The following is an 18,749-nucleotide window of genomic DNA, read 5'->3' as shown; positions in this document are numbered from 1 at the left end:
TGTGGGCCTGTCAGATTTATCTTTACTTACTATCACTTTAAGAACATTCATATGTTTCACAGTAAATAAACCATGCACTGGTAATTAACAGTACTGAGCAAAAGTTACAATTATTTGAGGCCCATATCTTACTGAATTCTGTCCTAACTATTTCCCAAAAAACATGGCAAGACAGAGGGGAACGAGAAAAATAAAAAGTCTGATCATTTTTTGCAAGGCAAATTAAGAACTAGTATCACCAATTTTTTCACAAACCCAATTCAATTCCAAATCTTTCAGAAAATCTTTTCAGTTCAATTGTGCATCAGGCTAGCATGAAGTAGTGGAAAAGCCAAGCAGTTTTCATCCAGGACCTATCTGCTGCTCGCAACATCTGGGAAGAATTCCCCCAGCTACAGTCATTCCATGTCCTAACACAAGAGATATGGCTTGGGCCCATGAAAGCTGCTCTCTGACATTTAGCACGACACCGATGGAGTGAGTGCCTTTCTCCTATGCAGCAAGTGAAAAGGCAAATAGGTTTTTTTCGTTCTCTCCAGCTCCGTCCTTGTAATTCTAAATGTAAGACATTGCACCCCTGTTAGATGCAGGTCTCAGCCTTGAAACACAGATTGAACTGGTGAGAAGGAAACAGAGGGTATGGGGGAAAGATATATAAATATCACTGCCCTGACCAGCCTGGCTAAGTAGGAAGAAACTGTCAGTGGTGTAGTTAACTAATAAGTTTGAGTGTTAAGTATTTCTTTTCTCTCTCCACCCCATGAATGGGCATTGAAGTAGATCATGAGAACTGAGCGCTGCCTGCTCTGAGTAAGAAAAGTGTACATTTTCCTTAATTCTGTTCTTCAACACAAAAATATTAGAGCATATGTCAATTACTAGCATCTCAACAATAAATAGGGATTATTCACGCATAAGATCATTCTACTTGCTTCTCTTACCTTACCAAAAACTACAATTCTTGTATTTTCAGTACTTTAAGTGATATCACTAGGCATTTCCAGACAAAGGACAGACACAGTCACAACTGCAGGGAAAAAAAAAGTAAGGATGAAGCAAAGCCACATAAAGCAATGAGTGACTTCATTTCCAACCCGTTAGGAGAAGCATCCAAAGACAACAGTTGTTTTTGTGGTTAGTTAGAGAACTCTGCTCTTCTTACAGACCTTTACTTCACCCCTCTCACCCATCTGAAACTCACCTTCTCCTCCTTTCAGTTAAAATTATCCCTTTGGCTCCCCAAATTTCCATTTCCCCAGTGCACACAATGGTTTTCTCTCTTCATGGTCTTTGTAAATTACTGTATTTTCCCTTTCATTTTCTACTTTCCTTTGATTCTGAAGTGAAAGCAGAAAAAGGAAGGAACACCACCAGATTAGCTGCACATTCAGAATTAGAGAAACACCTGACCACTTGTATTATAACAGTGGCTTCTTTTGTTTGCCAAAACTGATAGCAGAATATTTTAAATTCTTAAAATTCTGACAGCAGTACTGACATTAAGCACAAAATCTCAGGGCTGAAAGCTACGAAAACACTGTCTGGAGAAATTTTGTAGTGAATTGAATTCTGTCAGTTCCTCATATGTGTCAGGTCGCACTGGAAAATACAGTGTCACTGCACCCATTCCCCACAACACTGTGCTTGCAGCAACAAACTCTTTGACAGTAAAGACACCGTGGATTCATGTGCTTGCCATGTGACTAATACGATGCCACATGTTGCCCCACAGCACCCACAAAGTAATTGCTTATGACTATACTACTGCACAGTACAGCACTTAAAAGCTTTCAGTTCAAAGCCTACTTATTACTGCAACTCTGAATGAAAGTGCAAGTATAGTAATAAACTAATGTATCTGAAGAAGTAAAATGGATCAAAGCAGCAGCATTCAGTGCTGTTAAAGTAACTGGCAAGTGTTCATTTAATAGGAAGCCTTCAAGCACAGTCCAGTTCGAGATGTTTATATTACTAGATGTTGCTGAACAAGAAATAGGCAGGAAAAAAGAAATACAAGAACATTTTAGCCGTTATCTTCTCTTCTTGCATACAGGTCATGTGTACAGGTAGTTACTACCAGTGAAGTACCTTCCATTAAACCCACCTAAGCACACTGAGTGTTTCTAAGGAAAATCGTAAGAAGGCATAAAGGTAGAGACATATAAAGGAAAACAATACAGTTTATCAAATTTCATGGAGAAAATGGCTGTGCCAGTCCATTACTGAGTTCAGTGCTCAGTAGAATAATTCTCCATCTTGTTTCATGCTAAAGGTAGACTGCTGGCTTCTCTGTTCCTCCTCTGGCAACCTACATCCTTATGGTCAAGACTACAGATGGTCATATCAAAAACATCTTCTCAGCTGAACTCATTATTATTATCTCTACCAGTTACACATATGACCCTTAATATGAAGATGCAGAAAGTTACGGAGGACAGAATTGTGACTGTGGTATTTGCACTTCGAAGAAAGTAAATTTAAAAAAAAAAGGAAATGCACAGAAGTGAAACTGTTATGGTTGCAAAGAAAGACTATTACAAAATGTTAATGGTTTGATGACAGAAATAAAAGAAAAAGACATTTTAGAAATGAAAGGGAAATTCCAGAAACATTTGGCAAAGAAAAAAAACCACAGGAGAAATTTAAAAAAACCCAAACAAACAAAAAACCCCCAAAACAATACCATAAACAACAAAACAGAAAAGAGATACAGGAATAAGGAACAATAGAAAAAAAGAAGGTTTAGGTAGAAAACCAATAATCTGTATTTCAGCCATACTGAATGTTAAAGAGTTGCAAGAAATAAAAATGCACAGGGCCTTTCTCTGCACAGAGGAAGAATCATCAGAGATGAGTGCAACAGACAGATAGCTGGACACTAATGAAGAGTAGAGAGACATTCTGCTATTGACTCCCCTTCACCCCACATAGTAATACTCTTCTCTGTAAGCAGTATTTCCAGTGTTCATCTCACCTCTGTCCATCATAATCATATCCTTTCCTGTTCCTCTCTGTTGGCATTAGCATGAGCACACATAGCAATCTCAGAATCTAAACACTACTGACTAGAAGGAAAGTGGTTGGACTAGAAGCAGACTGGAGGATGGAGATGTCAATTCAGAGTCTTAGATAAAAGATGAGAAGTCAGAATCACTGATGTTGCCTTATGGCATCAGTTTAGCTTTTACAATTATCAGCAAAACCCAAAGCAACAGAAGAGGAAAAAAGCAGTGTGAATAGAAAGAGAGGCGACGTATTTAGCAAATTTCAGTACAAAAAGGTCAATGAGGAAAGCAATACCTTCTGAACATGGAAACGATCAATACTGATGAATGGCCCAAACTTGGATGCAATGGACAGTTAGGAGGGCAAGAACCTTACACAACTAGCATACAAGACATCGAGAGACAGAGACAACATAGTGAGATAAAACCCAGTCTTAAAAGGTTAGAGTCCACATATGGTATACACTTGAAACACTTTTCAAAAATGTGTTTCAGCACTGGGCAATAGGTTACTATTCTAGGAACACAAGCATACGTCATATGAAGACCTGCAATTAATACAGTCCAGGTGCTGTGTTTGTCTCCCACATGAAAACTCCTGCCTGCAGTGTTACTAGAGCTGGATATGTGATTGAACACAGAGGGTTGAAACCAACAAAGTGTGTACAATTCTGAAACCAAATAGATGCTCAAGAAAAGCCATTACTCCATTTAAAATAATCAAGCAAAAAATCTGTTCTACATTTTTAATACAGAAAGAAATGTAGTGAAAAATTTCTTTCTCAAAATCAGAACAGAACAGTATCGGCTGAAACTCGCAAATGTAAGTCACTCTGAAGTTGTGTTGTCTGAAGTTATTAAAAGTCATGCTTGATGCCACTTTTGCAAATATTAGGGACAAACTTTACAGAAAAAACAAATATTACAAAATATACCATAAATGCCTATACTTTCTTCATGGAACTTCAGAATCTATCATTCTGAATTTTTTCCCTTTATATGAAAATTTTAGAACATTTTCTATTAACGCTTATGCTTAGGTTCAAATTAAACTGCATCTAAAGAAGAAATATTGTTCTCCTCAGAGGGTTGTACAGAAAAGGCAACAGATCCTACTACAATGCAAAAAGTATCATCTTTACATTGATAGTATTGGCAGACACACTTTAAAAACATTTACTTTAAAAGCACTGCATTTAATCATAGGCATCGAAGAGCTGGGGGGGCAAGTTGTTTGTTTGCACTGTAACATATTAAGCCACTGCATAGCCCTTCATAGACAGGCCCAGCATAATCTTTGCTAAAAGCTCTCTCAATCCAAATGAAAGCAAACCTCGCTGCAGCAAGTTTGGCAGAATTCCCAATCCTTAGTACACAAGTGGTCACCTTGATTTAAACAACAAAACCAATCATAACAGGCAAAGGAGCAAGCCAATTACACTGGGCACAGGCTCAGCAGGATACATGTAAACCTAGTGGAAAACATAAAGAAAGCCTGGTTGGAGGAGAAAAGCAGCAATTTCAGTGAAGCATTTTCATTTAGTTGCTCAGGAAGGTTGTGCAGTCACAAATAAAACAAAGCTTTCATTCAACAATTATCATCTCGAGATCTTAAAACTGAAATTCAGCACTGATTAATATATTTTCTATTTGCGCTAATTTCCCATTGTGCTGATCCAATTTAGAAGCAGGATAAGAAATTAATGTAATTCTGTTGGAAACAACCAAAGCCACAGCCACAGTCTTTGAATATTTATTTGCTGATTTGTTTATGTCATTTGCATTAGTGACAGCTCTCTTCTCACAGATCTTCTGTTTCAAAAAGAAGGACAAACAATCCTCATTTTCTTTGGTCCTTTACCTCAGAAGAATAAAAGAAGAGAAAGGAGGGAGGAGAAAAATAAAAAGAAAACAAAACACCACCTCCAAAGCTTTCTCCTTTATCCTAAATAGAAAAGTAAAGAAAGATGGAGAAGAAATACATCAAGTGTATGCAAGTTGCATAGCTTACACAATCTCATTCTAGACATACTTGGCTACATATTTATGACAGTTTATGTGTCTGGCTTCCTGCCTGTGTGACACAAATACATCTGCATTCAGTAATCCCCCTAGAGAGAGATCTCAGATCTGAAGAATCACCTTATTAGCCTTAAACAAGTCCAAGCATCTTTGTGGGCAACAATATTTTAGACAAGAAATTATTTCTGAAATTGGATTTTAACCTTGTAACTTTAGTGAGAAGTATTATTCATAACCACAGTTCTCTAAACAAAAAAATCGTGTCTCCTAATAAATATTTTGTTTACATGCACAGTTGAGAACATTCTGTTTTAATACGGTGTTACATCTTTAGATGGTTAAATTCTTCAGATCCAAAATTCAACCATTTACTGTACTGCCAAAAGAAAGAAATCATGATATATACTTTTCCAGTGACAGCAGCAATGCACAGGTCCTTGTAGGAGATACAGTAGTAAAATTAATCCTTGTGTTAACTTTTACCACCCCCTTTCTCTTCTGAAAAAGTCTCAGAAGGTTTCTGTTGACACTAGTTTTATTGCTCTATTATGCTTATAATGAAATATGACTGTGTTTCCCTCAGAAACTATGCAGCATGAAGGGAGATGCAGGCTAGGAAACCACATCTAAATGACAAAAATTACTTGAAAAGCAGACTTACCAATTGTAAGCTCTCACTTTCATGAAGACAAGCTGTTTGGAGCTTGGACTTCAGGGCTGCAGTGTGAAGCTGACGAGATGCTGTTTCTCTCACTAACATGTCAATTCTGGAACTTGCAAGTTGGTAGACATCCATAAAACTTTTAATCATGGCCTTTAAAAAGTAAAATAAATCATCAGTGCCAGGCAGGCTTAAATGCCAAATAGCATACATCCAAATTCATTACAGAAGACCTAACTTTTATTAATCAGGGAAATCAAACAAAGGTTGGAAGCCAGGCAAAATCTCAGTCTCAGGACTTAAACATTAAAAAGGTCTAACATGGGATTTTGTATTCCTTCTATAATATTAAACATTAATAGCACTGAAGAAAAGCAAATGACTGCGCACCCTAATTAGAAGGTGTTTGGATGATCTGTTTTCAAACATGCAGTAGTGCATTGAGCAGCTGATACCATTTTTGGTTGTATTTAAATACGAGACCCAGTGCAAGTTCAATTTCTGTTTACAAAGAATCACTACACAGTTTCAGGTAAATGTTCGTACTTTTAAAATGAGTCTTATTACTAATCCTCCCACTCCATGCTAAAAAAAAAATAATTTGGCAGAAACAAAAGAAACGCAGTAAGCCTACAGACCTCTGAAATTAAATAATCTGATTACAATATAGCTGGGAAAATATAATTGTTTTCATGTATACAGTGGAAGAATGTCCCAACCATGTAATATTGATCAGACTGATAATAAAGTTAGCAGCACAAGAGAGTACAAATGATTTGGCAGTACTGTTAACTTTATATCTACCCTAAATAGTGTAACACTGTTGAGATTATTGGTCGTCTTTACAACTGGTTAATCACATTTTATAAGTTATAGTTTTCCCTCCTGAAATGACCTGTAGCAAGTTTCTACTGTAAGAACATATTACAGATAATATGAAATTGGCCTTCTGGATGTAAGTCTGTGGTATAGGTAAAAATAAACTTAATACCACAAACAGGCATTCACAAAGATTTTTAATGTTTTCCTTTCTTTGTTCTCAAACACACTACTGCTTTTCAGAATAAAAGTTAACATAGCTGAAATCAATCAAGTTATTTCATTGTCAAATGTAGAAAACGGCAGTGGCAAATTAACACCATCATATCTTTTCTCATCAGAAAGAATATCCAAAATGTTTTACATACTTTGGTGCTAGTCCTAAAAGCGTGTTCACATAGCTCTGTAAGTCTGCCGCTGTCAGCTCTGATCCTGCTTTTAAAATTTTTCATTCACATTCAAAGTGACTAAAATGCTGCAGCTCTTCACAAACAATACCAAGCAAAAGTGCGGATATATCTCACACCCCATATAAAACTGCCTGAGAGTCTTCATATGGCAACTGCCCACATGTTAAAAATTAGACATATGTTGAAATACGTCTATGGACTGGGCCTGTGACTCATAAACAAGGATTATACCAATGCGTCATAACAAGCCGTGTCTCAAATCTCACAGAAAAAATTCTTGTGTTCCTTTGATTACTTCCCACATGATATTTAAAGGTACCACTGAACTAGAATGCATAGAGACAATTTCTTATCTTTTTCCTTTTACCGCTGCTACAACAAAGCTGGTGAAGCCACTAACCTATACAGCTTCATCCTACATCTCCAGAACCACTCCAAGTCCATGCAGTTATCTGAAACAGCAGTTATCAATTCCTTGCTGCTCAAATCAGCTATTTAATTTGTTCTGTTGTTTAAAGAAATTGAAAATTTTCAATCTAGGAAAAATGTATTCATTCATGAGCTCTTATTTTCAGACATGGCAAATACTTCTTCTAAGACACCTAGATTTTTTATTAGTCCAGAAGGAAGCAACTTCCCAGCTATTAATGACTCATTACTGATGTGGAACGTAGCATTTATGCATCCATAGGTACACACTCCTTCCAGTACATCCCAAGTCCTTAGCAGAGTCAGGTCAGTTTAGATTTCTCTCACTCAGGACAAGGTTAAGGAAAACAGTATTTTTGGTTCTTCCAGTGGGTGACGTGGAATCCTTGATAATGAGTGTGCAGAACACTTATTCTAAATGCCATCTGGAGGAAGGCAAATACTTTGACATGCCATTGGAAGGTATTAATTTACATATGATTTTACATAAGTCAGTCACGGATTGAGTCATGGATCTGTTTTCCACAATACAAAGTTCCACTTATGAGGCAGCTTGATACACAGGGAATGGGCATAGAACCTGGTCACTTGCATACTATCTGTGACATAACAATTAAACACATCTCTAAAGGAGTTCAGAACTTTAATTTAGATCTCTATTTGCACGCTACAGACACAAATATATCTACAGCTCTGGAAACTGTTCCATGATCAACAAAGTTGGTTGACAGAATTTCAGAGAAGGCACATCTAGTTTTTCAGATTTTTTTTTTTCCTCTCCTGCTAAGGAGTGTTTTAAGTACACACAGCAATAGGATGTATACGTAGTTTTTAAGCATACATAGCAATAAGACACTTCAGCAACACTCCTGATTAATTTTTATAGCATAAAATTTGGCATCCATATACATCTGCAGGATCCGCATTTAAGCGAGCACTTCTGGTTTTGAATGTGTTGGTAATACTGTGACATGCAAACTGGGAACAGAACATGAAACAATAAAAATTTGTCTTCCATTACAAATAAATATGTTTTAAAAATACACACCAGAAAATGATTTCTGTTCAGAAAGGCCAGATGCAGTGATCCCCAAACATTATAGGAACCAATATTATTGCAACTCAGACCACATTAAAAGTTAAAACCTTTTCAGAGAGATGAGTATTATAGGAAAGTTAGTGGGGAGAAGACTTAACCAAGGAGGCCACAGCAATAATGGGGCTGAAGAATACTAATTTAAAATGCTGCTGGCTCTAGGTGTCCCTACTTGAGCAGGTAGTTTGGACCAGAAGACCTCCAGAGGTCCCTTCCAACCTCAAGCAGTCTGTAATTCAGTGATTACAGTGTCTTCCTAAGGACGGAACACAATGCAAGTTAATAAGGTTTGAAATTTACGTAGGACCGTCAATTTTAAGAGCAGAAATTGTAATGAATTACTCTGCACTAATCAAAGAAAAAGAGGAATTAATCAGACAGCTGAAGGGCTTTTTTCAGTGATCTCTTCCCTTTCCTTTTACTCCACACAATGCCTTGTTGCATAAAGGATTTCACTATTATTTAAAGTTCTACGTCATATGCTACTAATATGGCAGAACCAAATTATAATGGTGTTTTCAATGTCAAAAGTGCCTGCAATGTGAGAGGAGACCCATGCTCCAACACTAAGTCAAAACACAGGCAGCTTCATAAAAAAAGATGCATGACTTTCCTGGATAATTGGCTGCAACTCACAGGATAAAAATATATTCATAAGGTTCGCATGGAGAAAGGATACTTTTATATTGAAGGTGCTGGACGAGGCACAAAATTTGCAAGAGTGCCCAAGCCTAATTTTCAAATATAACTTTCAACGGACAAGTTATTTTAAGCCTAAGTACTTCTAAGGACTTTTTTTAATGGCTATTTATACATTTAAAACAGTATTCCCGTCTAGAAAATCCCTATGAGCACTTTAATTATCTTTGAATTCAAAGCAAATCAGAAAATTTTGAAAAATTCAGGTAAGTGCTATTCACATGATAAAGGAACAAAGTATTTTAAATTTCAGATCCTTATTTATTTAGAAAATGGGACTCTGAAGATTCTGAGCATTGCACACCTGGCTGTTTTGTCTGCCTCCCCGGCTTGTAAAAACAAGGCCAGAAGACAGGAGCACTGCAAAACCATGTATGCACCTAGCCATCTTCCAATGCTCCAATACCCTGAATATACATAGATAAGCACATAATTAGATAAAAGAGAACATATGTAAAATTTAACAGAAATTAAACATGTTTTGTTCTAAGTGAAATTAACACACGAGGTTTATTTCAAAGCAGACGTAAGGAAGAAGGTCTTTATGACCTGTTCAAAGATGTCTGATCTGTACTATGAGGCTACGCATAAAAATTTCTGGCTTAAGCTACAAGTTGGTGAAGCTGAGAAACCTGAGTTGAGAGCAAAAATGAGACAAACTAATTTGATGCTGTTTATAAACTACAAACCAGTGAACTGCAGAGCAAAATAACGAAATTTAAGCTGTGCTTTCTTTCTCCAGATTAACCTTTAAAAGGATTGAGAACACTTTAATATTAGAGATAGTCTTCCAGAGGACCTGCAAAAACATTTTTTTCTAATATTCCCTCAGTGTACTTTTGAATAACCAATTATTTCCTTGTTCTGTACACCATTTCTAGAATCAGTAAATTTAAGGTGCATAGTGCTATAAATGCTTTAAAACAGCTTTTGGATGTATATCTGGCTATAAATTTACAAGACTGGAAGACTCCAACCATCACGAGTACTTTATTGACAGTGAAAAATGGCTAATACTGACAAATTACACAACAATCTTTAAGGAATATGAAACACAAAAAGATAATAAACCTTTTTTATAATTAAGAAATTCAAAGGTTACTCAAACTTCAGCTGTTCTTAATTCAGTTATAGTAGAAACATATGACAAGAATATACAGATCAGCATATGCAAATTAGCAGAAGACCTCTCAAAATTTTAATGTATTTATTATACATTATAAAACCGGCATTTTTAATTCCAAATTAAAACACTGTACATGTTGTCTCCCTTGCCCTCAGTGCTTGGCTAATGAGAAAAAACACAGTTCAAAACAATTTTTGTTTGGATTATGAATTATAAATAATCGCAAAAGGAAGTTTTCATTTAAAGTTTTCGACTATTCTGAAGTTACAAATAAAATACCAACTGATTAAGAATCAGTTTCTTTGGTTTTATACCTATGTTATACCACTAGCTCAGGATCTTATTGGGCCTACTGTTATCATAGAACTGTATCTCCTGTTTAGAAGGAAGGAAACTAAAGGAAGGAGACCTCACATGAAATGATGCTTATTAAAAGGTATCAAACAAACTAAGAGCCTGACAATATAAGCATTGCGTTTGTAACCTCAGATGCAGTGGGCCAGAATAATAACACCATGTACTTTACACAATATGCTTAAAAAAAACAAGTATAAAAAACGTGAAAATTAACATTTGACTGTTAGGTTCTCCCTTCAGGAAACTCTTCAACTAAAAAAGAATGTTAGCAGGTAGTAAATTTACCTAAGGGCAACATATACAAAAAGATGAAAAAGTACAAGAGAAGGAATAATGAATGGACTTCAGAAGAATGAAAGATAACTCTAGTATAACTAAGTGCTTAAATGAGACTCCGAAAAGACTGAGAATTTCATTTATCGCAGAGAATTTGGTTGCAGTGTAGTTCAGGCAAAAGCAACTGGTGTGAAAACAAAACTCCACAGAGTGGAGTTCTGCATGCTTAATGCTTAACCTATAGAATGCCTCTCGTTACTGCCTTGCTTCAAACTGGCATAAATAAGATTAGTTAAAACAAGTCCAGAAAAAAACCCATACATCAATTATTTTTTGTTTTCAGAAACAAGATTTCAGGATACATATTATAGATTTAGGAGAGCTATATTTGGGGAAGATAGGATTAAAATTAATTTCCCCCATACATTTTAGCATTTGAAAACCCATTCTAGCTGCCTTGACCCATAGTCCAAAATGTCTAGTGGCAACATCAGTGGAAGATGTAAATACAGCAGCTTCTCAAGCATCAGAAAAAACCCTCAAGGGAAACAGCATTCAGCAAAATTGCACTTTTGCAGCTGTTTGGCACTTCTTTAATGATCTATTCTCCTTGTATCTCATTTTGACACTAAACTTTTTGTTGGGTTCCATTCAAGCGTGGCATGCACAATTTAAATGTGCCAAAAAGCAGGTCAGTTCTGTAACAACTTTTTTTTTTTTTTTCCCAACTAAAGCTGACTCAGTGCCACACACGGGGCCTAACTCTATCCCCTTCGCTTCAATAACAATTACTTTACCCTGAGGTCTCAGAGGATAGCCCAGGGGAATGAAGCTCTAAATAAAAGGCTAGATTCTCTGCAAGAGGTAATGACATGACTTCCTACAAGAAAATTGAAAAGGGAGCATTGAAATTGACAGAGACTGAAAGGAAAGTGCTTCTACTGGAAACCATAGCAGATGGGCATAACAATTGCCATGAAAATTATTACAAAGTGTAAGAGTTTCAACAATAACATTGATCTTCTGAAAACTGATATATTAAGACCAATGCATTTGTTGGTATGGTCAGGTAGAAAGCATCCTGAGAATTTTATAACAAAGGAGCTACCTGCAACCTTGACTACTCAGAAATATCTCTGGACCATGCACGCAAACTACCACTTAACAAAATTAAAGAAATGCATATTTTGATAGGCCAGTAACATTTAACGCAAAGACCATTGTCACTGTCTGTTGCACAAAGTCAAGCACAGCTGCATGCAAAATGTAAAGGAAAAACAATCACTGCCCCAATGAACTTGTAGTTTAAGCTACAGCTATGGGGAAAATGCTACCAATATATTGTACCCCTTCCCATCTTTTTACACAGTCTTGATACAAAAAGAACATTTCAGTCTGTCAGCGAGGAAGATAATTGTCAAGTAAATGGTTTTGGCGAGAAAGAAATGGAAACTGAAAGAAGTTCCGGTTCCTTCCTTCCTTCAGCTTTCTCTTGCAGTGACTATTCTAGACAGGGATGAAAGAAAGAGGGACAGGTAGTCACTGAAAATAATATAAAGTCCTCATTGAACTGCCTCAGCTGTGAGCATGAAAATCTGCTTAGAGTGAGCATAATATATTACCACTGATGAGAGAAACTAAATAGCGGTAGTCACAACAGAAAAGTCAGGATGCAGTTTTATTAAAAAAATGGCAGCATCCCATCACACCATCAGTCTTGAGGAGAGGCAAGAGAGTAAAACTTCTCATCAAAATCCAGGTGAAATGTCGAGTGAAATGTGTCCACTTTGTATTTTCCACGCAAAAAGATGAAGACAACCTATGCTGTAGTTGGCATTTACTAGGAGAGAAAAAGGTCCCTTCTGGCAGGTTTAGTCAATATGACAACTGCGATCATGTGGCTCATACATAAACAATCATTACTGAGTCCTAATCTTCATATCAGGTTTTAGGTGAATGCTCAAATCTAATGCAGCTCAGGGGCTGGCAAACTGAACAAAGTTTTGTGATATGGTTACTTCACTTCCTTTGCTTTTCTTTTCTTATGAAGTGCTCATAGTAGCACTGCATTTTAATTCAACATAAGTATTTCATCCTACATAAAGCAATATTTTGTAGTTTTGTAGGAAACTCTGAAGTATACCTGTTAGTTGGATAGCAAACTCATTTTTTCATTTTGGCTTCTCACTAAAACATCAGTTATGTGCACAAATTCATGATGCCAGCACAACAAAAAGCACCAGTCAGTCTCTATAGAGAAAGTAATGATCTAGAACAGCTGAATTGCATTCCTCAGGTAAATGGATGCACCTTTAATCTAATATCCACTGCCACATATAGGATGGACAGGTGTTCTCCCTTTATTCTGCCTAAACTCAGATGTTAGTAAGATAACTAGTTTGCTTCATATATTCTAGAACTTTACAAAAATTTGTATTAAAAAAACCCTCAACACAGAAATGGCTAGATTTTTCAATCAGACTTGCTTTCAAGATCTGGTTTATGCCATGACAATGTTGTGTTAGAAATTTCAGGGACAAGAGCTCTTGTTCCAAAATATGAAGAGTCAAAGGAAATTTAAAGACCATGGTATACCTACTACTGACCTTCACAATGAGCATACACATTAGCATCCATCTTTCCAAAGCAAAAGTTGGAGAATATTGGCAATGTCTGCCAGAAGTGGTACTGACACCAAGCTTGAAAATTTGCTATCCTTAAGCTTAGTATGAAATAAAGAAAATACTTTCTTCACAAAGTTTGCTTTTAACCATCATAATCTGAGGAAGAAGAACAAATAAAATGACCCCTGTCATCTCTGAATATCTAGTTCTACTAACAATGAATGTACAGCTGAAGAAATCGCTTGTTGAGAAAAAAACTGATTCTATTTTTCTTTTGGTATTTGTCATATTGATGACAGACAAGGTCAACTCAGAAAGGTATAATTCCCAACAAACACATGTTAAAAACTGGTGGATGAGACTCCACTATACTGAAGTCTGGGCCTCTTCTATATAAGAGGTCAGCAAGCTAACTGAGAAAGCTGTTCACTTGGAACAGCTTGAAAGACAAAAAGAAGTCACTAACTTTTCCATTGGCAGAGCTCTGGTTGTCCTCATTCAGACCAACCATTCAAAGACGTGTTGTTACGTGATGAGTTTTTTAGATTATATTTTGGAAGACATTGATTTTCTGCATTACCCTCAGCAAATGCACCAAGAGTCTTTTCATTAAAGGGAAACATCATCAAATTGCAGAATAGGATTTGAACTATTAGGTTCGGAGCCTGGCAAGTAAGGAACAGGCTGTTATGGTCCATTCCCCTGTCAGGCTAACAGTCAACGATTAGATCCCATTCATTACAAGCATAAGAGACAAAGTGAATTGCTGAATTTTGTTTATAAAACTGGATGCTTACAGCAACACTGAAATGAGAAAACTAAGGAGGATAGGCACTGGTGAGATGAGTTTGCCTAGAGACCATAAAGTAGTCTTCAACAATAGGATCAGAAGTAAAATACCCCATATCATAGGGTATTGTAACTAGATTTAGAAAGCCCTTTTTAGTCTTTCTTTTTTACCAGATTTGGTAATGACTGCAGACGCTGCAACATCATGTGTTTGAGTGGTGGCCTTAATGGTGGATGAACAAAATCCGCTGGTTCTTATCCAAGAATCCCAGGCTATCTTAACTTCTAAACACCTCAGAGGACAGCATTTTCCAAACTACCTCTGATTTTAATTGCTACTACTTCCTTTAACCATTTTTCAGTCCACTACTTGCACTTAGGTCATTTATGAGCAATTGTGCCTATGGATGTTGGTAACATAGAGAAATCACTTCCACCAAATCTAGAAACTACAGTTTTTCATTTTCTTGTAGTTTGGAAATGAGGAAAGTAACCTGAAAAAACCCAACTGCTAATGGAGTGGCAGAGAACGGGAGGTGATTATGACAGATGGTGCCAAAGCATGACTAGTATAAAGAAGGTAAAGTGGGAATATTTATTAACATGTCAACTTTAAATGAAGTAGCAGAAGCCATTTTTAAAAAAAACATAGAAAATAGTTTTTCAGAAAGTGTGTAGTTAAGCTGTGAACGTCCTTTCCACGAGTCATGTGAATGCTTAACTTTACATGCTTCAAAAAGCAATGGGACAATAAATGGCTGTTGAATACAAAAATACAAACTTTGTTGCAGGAGATTGTCGAACTAAAATGGTAGAGGCTGAAAGAAATTCTGGAGACATTTTAGCCCTGTTTCTTATGCTCTTTTGTTTGTTTTTTTAAACTTTCCCCTATCCAACCTGTTTTTTTACCAGGGACAATCAGATTTACCGCTCTTCTATGTACCTTCTAGGCATTAAATTTTTATTCAGTCCCACAGTCTATTTCCCAAAGGAGTAAAATTTGCAGCAAGTCTCACATGGAATAAATGCAGAACAAATCAAGCATCTAGGATAGTGACCTTTGCCAAGGTACAGACAAACATCACATTTTGACATGTAGGATACTTGCTGCTCAAAACCCAGTCCTGTGGTCTTTGCAAGCATTTGTAAAAAGTTCAGAATTTTAACCTCAACTTGTAAACTTTAGCTTGTGCAATATTCATTTATAAAAAAGTTATTCCTTTGAGAATGGGAAACTGGATGGAGAGAAAGTCTGTCACTATACACAACAGCAATGGCATGATGCTTTGCTCTCTAATCTCTCCCTTTAGTAATCTGGAAGAGGGGGACTTACAGGTGGGTGCTGGTATTGAAAAAGAACACACAAACCGCCTCTGAACAGAGAGAAGTCAGAACTAAAATACAGTCTTCAGGCATTAAATGGGCATTGCAAGTTTGCCCACAGGTTGAATGGGTGACTGTTTCCTCCCGATCTTTACTTTCGAACTGCACTTTTGTCAAAAAAGATCATAATGTGAAAGCAATCCAAAGGAATCTAAGTTCTATCAAGGTTCCAGAAGGACAAACAAATGGTGGTCTTTCAATGGATATTATCTTTTCAAAAGCTGTGAAAGACTCGATCCTTTGCAGGTAAACTTGCCAACATGCAGGCTGTGTATCCCTATTATTCGAGTTTACAAAACAGTTCCACATTCACCCTCTTTCCATTACTTCAGCACCCTCCTGCCCTCTCCATTTTCTCCCCACTCCCCAATTTCTTACCACCTTTTTGATTCTAATGGGAAAAGACCATTATGAAGGAAGAGACCATAATGAAGGGAGAGTTAAAGATGACTATAATGAAATTGGGTACTGCAATGGAAAAGTATTCACTAACAATGAGTGCCCTACTTCAAGCATATTTGTGCTGGGAATGCCTATAGCAATAGACCTTATCAATCCTGAGAATTTATGCTTTTCACAGTCCAAGGTAAGTGTTGGAACTTGTGACCTCAGGATTCTAGCAGCACATATCACTAGACCATCAATCAATTCAGTAACTGAAAAATCAAGACAACAGCTTCAAAGTAGTTCATTATGATTTCTGCAAGATAACAATGTAAAAAAGAAAATTCACACATAACAACATATGTGAATTTATGAGCTACAATTTACACACCCTTTCCCCTCAGAAAAAAACCCAAACCCTAAATAAATTAGTGGCAAATTGGAAGAATTTGGTAAAAAACAGGTTTGCTTTAAATCCATTCAAAACTCGTCCTCATTGAATTTCACTTCAGTGGTATACCACTGGGATGCTATCCCAGTCTGTTTCTTCAATATAGGACAACTGTGGAATTAACAGAACAGCTTGGGTTTTTATGCCTAGTTTTATATTCTGAAAGGTTTACTGTGTTTTTCTTAATCCTTAAGTTGCATATTCATTGCTGTATTTTCATCTAACTGCTGTCACTTATATTGTCATGCAGAAGGGCAAATCAGGGTCAGTTTATGTAAGCGGCATCAATCTGAAAAACTTCATCAGTCTTTATTTCAAGGCATTATGCAAAGAAAGCTGACATTAAGAGAGCCTTAACTGACAGCAAATGAAATCAATCAGCAAATCACTAAGCCATAATAAACTCACTCAAGTTGTAGATAACCCTTCCTCTTCCAGGTCTTTAACTACAAGGCCCACCAAATGCAGTTATCTGCTCAGAAATGTCTCCCTTGATTCCATTACAAAATTCTTGCACTAATACAGCGCCTTATTTAATAATTTTTTCTTGCTCTGTAAGCTATCAATAAGAATAACAAATAGAGTTTTATAATAATGGAATACTAAGCAGCTAAGTGAAAAAAGACTAAACAAAAGATTCAGCATTTGAAGAATTTTCTTTTTTTAGTCTAAATGTAATTAAGAATAGAAAACAGTTTGATTCTGTTTCTGCTACTAAGATATTTGTGTAATAAAGTCTATTGCATTATTAACTCCTATTACTTAGATCCACTTGCTCAGCATTTCTTCTTAGTTTTTGAAATTAAAAGAACCAGTACAAAAAAAGTCAGACTCCAGACAATTCCTAATCTTTCATGGTTTTCACTTCATGAATTCATTTTGTAACCCTCATGATTATTAACAGTTTACAGCTATGCTTCTGAATGGGCTTATCTGTGTTACAACAGTACACACTGCAGACAATATCAAACAATACAGTCACATCCAAGCTATGCAGTTGTTATCTGGTAAAATTACTCCTTTTCTGAAGATAGTGCACACAGATAATCCCATGCAGTTCCGAAAGACAGGATTTCTGAAGTAAGAAAAATTGCCTAACAAACAAGGTGCTGTGAAAACTATATTTGTTATTTTCTGTTATTGAACAATGCTAGTTACAGCATTTAGGAGTCTGCCCTTATTCACTGAGGCAGCTTTGGGTACATATTGTCATGTCTGTAGAGTAACTCTTCTCATAAAAGAATAGTGACTAAAAGTCAATAAAGATGCTTCCTGTTAGGTCCTTATGCTAGAAGATGCAGCAACGTGGTAACCAGCTGGAAAAAAAAAAAAAAAACAACATCCCAGGATTACAAGCAGAAGCAAAACTAAATAAATAAACTTGGTGAATTAAGATCATATTTTATACAGTTCTTATGGAGCTTTCTTGAGTATCAGCACAGATCATTCCTAAGAGATTACTCACATGCAACAGATATAAAAGTATGAAAAAGTCTAAGTGAACAAAGGCAGATAGTTACATGATTGCTTGACAGGGTCAAGAAAGAAAATTTCCATCAAAAAAGGTTACTGAAAGGTTAAATAATTATATACTAACTTTGGCATTCAAGATACTCAGCAGCAGATCTTAACTGAAAAGTTTTTACAAAACTAGTAATGCTTATGAAAGAGGCTGGACAAGAGTTAGTAGTTTCACAGGTATAAAGAGACAGCTTTCAGTAATTGATTAATTGGTGATTACAGATACTGACTTTGATATTTACAGTCCCATAATGCCAAAGACTTAATAGGGTTGGGGTGCAACCAGTGTACCAGCTACCTACAAAGCCTTCTGATAAGGGTTCTTCATATAGTCTCTCTTCATGTATTAGAATGAAGAAAGGTGATGGAAGAAACAAAAAAGTGAAAGGGTGGCTGAGAAAGTGAGGGAAAGAGGCTAACGGTAAGGAGAGGGGAAATAAGGAGAGAGAACAATACAAAGCCCATAAAGGACAGGGAGGAAAAGACTACTAAAAGAAATGTTGCCAAGAGGAGAGGAAGATGGGAACACAGTTAACCTGCAGAAAGCAGAAGGGGTGTGAAATTAAAATTATAAAAGGCAAATTTCCAACATCACTGACATTTTGAAGATGTCTCACTTTTTATGTTTTAAATTGTGTTTTGCTAACATACATTAATGTTATGTTTTAAAGGAATTATAGTTAAATTATGCTAAAAT

At 36.3% G+C, this 18,749-nt stretch overlaps 1 protein-coding gene across 4 annotated transcripts in view; it reads right to left on the bottom strand.

Moving 5' to 3' along the window:
- Positions 1–18,749, bottom strand: part of CCDC171 (coiled-coil domain containing 171) — a 153,850-nt gene that overhangs the window by 16,409 nt on the left and 118,692 nt on the right. The window contains exons 25-26 of one of the 4 annotated variants that reach the window (XM_054809710.1): positions 5,689–5,841; positions 1,115–1,337 (exon numbers count right to left, since the gene is read on the bottom strand). In XM_054809710.1, the coding sequence (XP_054665685.1) occupies positions 1,224–1,337; positions 5,689–5,841 (267 nt within the window). In that variant the 3' untranslated portion in view covers positions 1,115–1,223. Of the gene's footprint in view, positions 1–1,114; positions 1,338–3,837; positions 4,478–5,688; positions 5,842–17,725; positions 17,848–18,749 lie in introns of those variants that run through there. The other 3 variants (XM_054809712.1, XM_054809711.1, XM_054809714.1) reach the window with 3 other exon arrangements.

This window comes from Grus americana, chromosome Z, assembly GCF_028858705.1.
Source record: "Grus americana isolate bGruAme1 chromosome Z, bGruAme1.mat, whole genome shotgun sequence".
In the NCBI taxonomy this organism is placed as follows: Eukaryota; Metazoa; Chordata; class Aves; order Gruiformes; family Gruidae; genus Grus; species Grus americana.
Note: the sequence above shows the minus strand (reverse complement) of the source record. Positions and strands in the feature narration are given on the sequence as shown.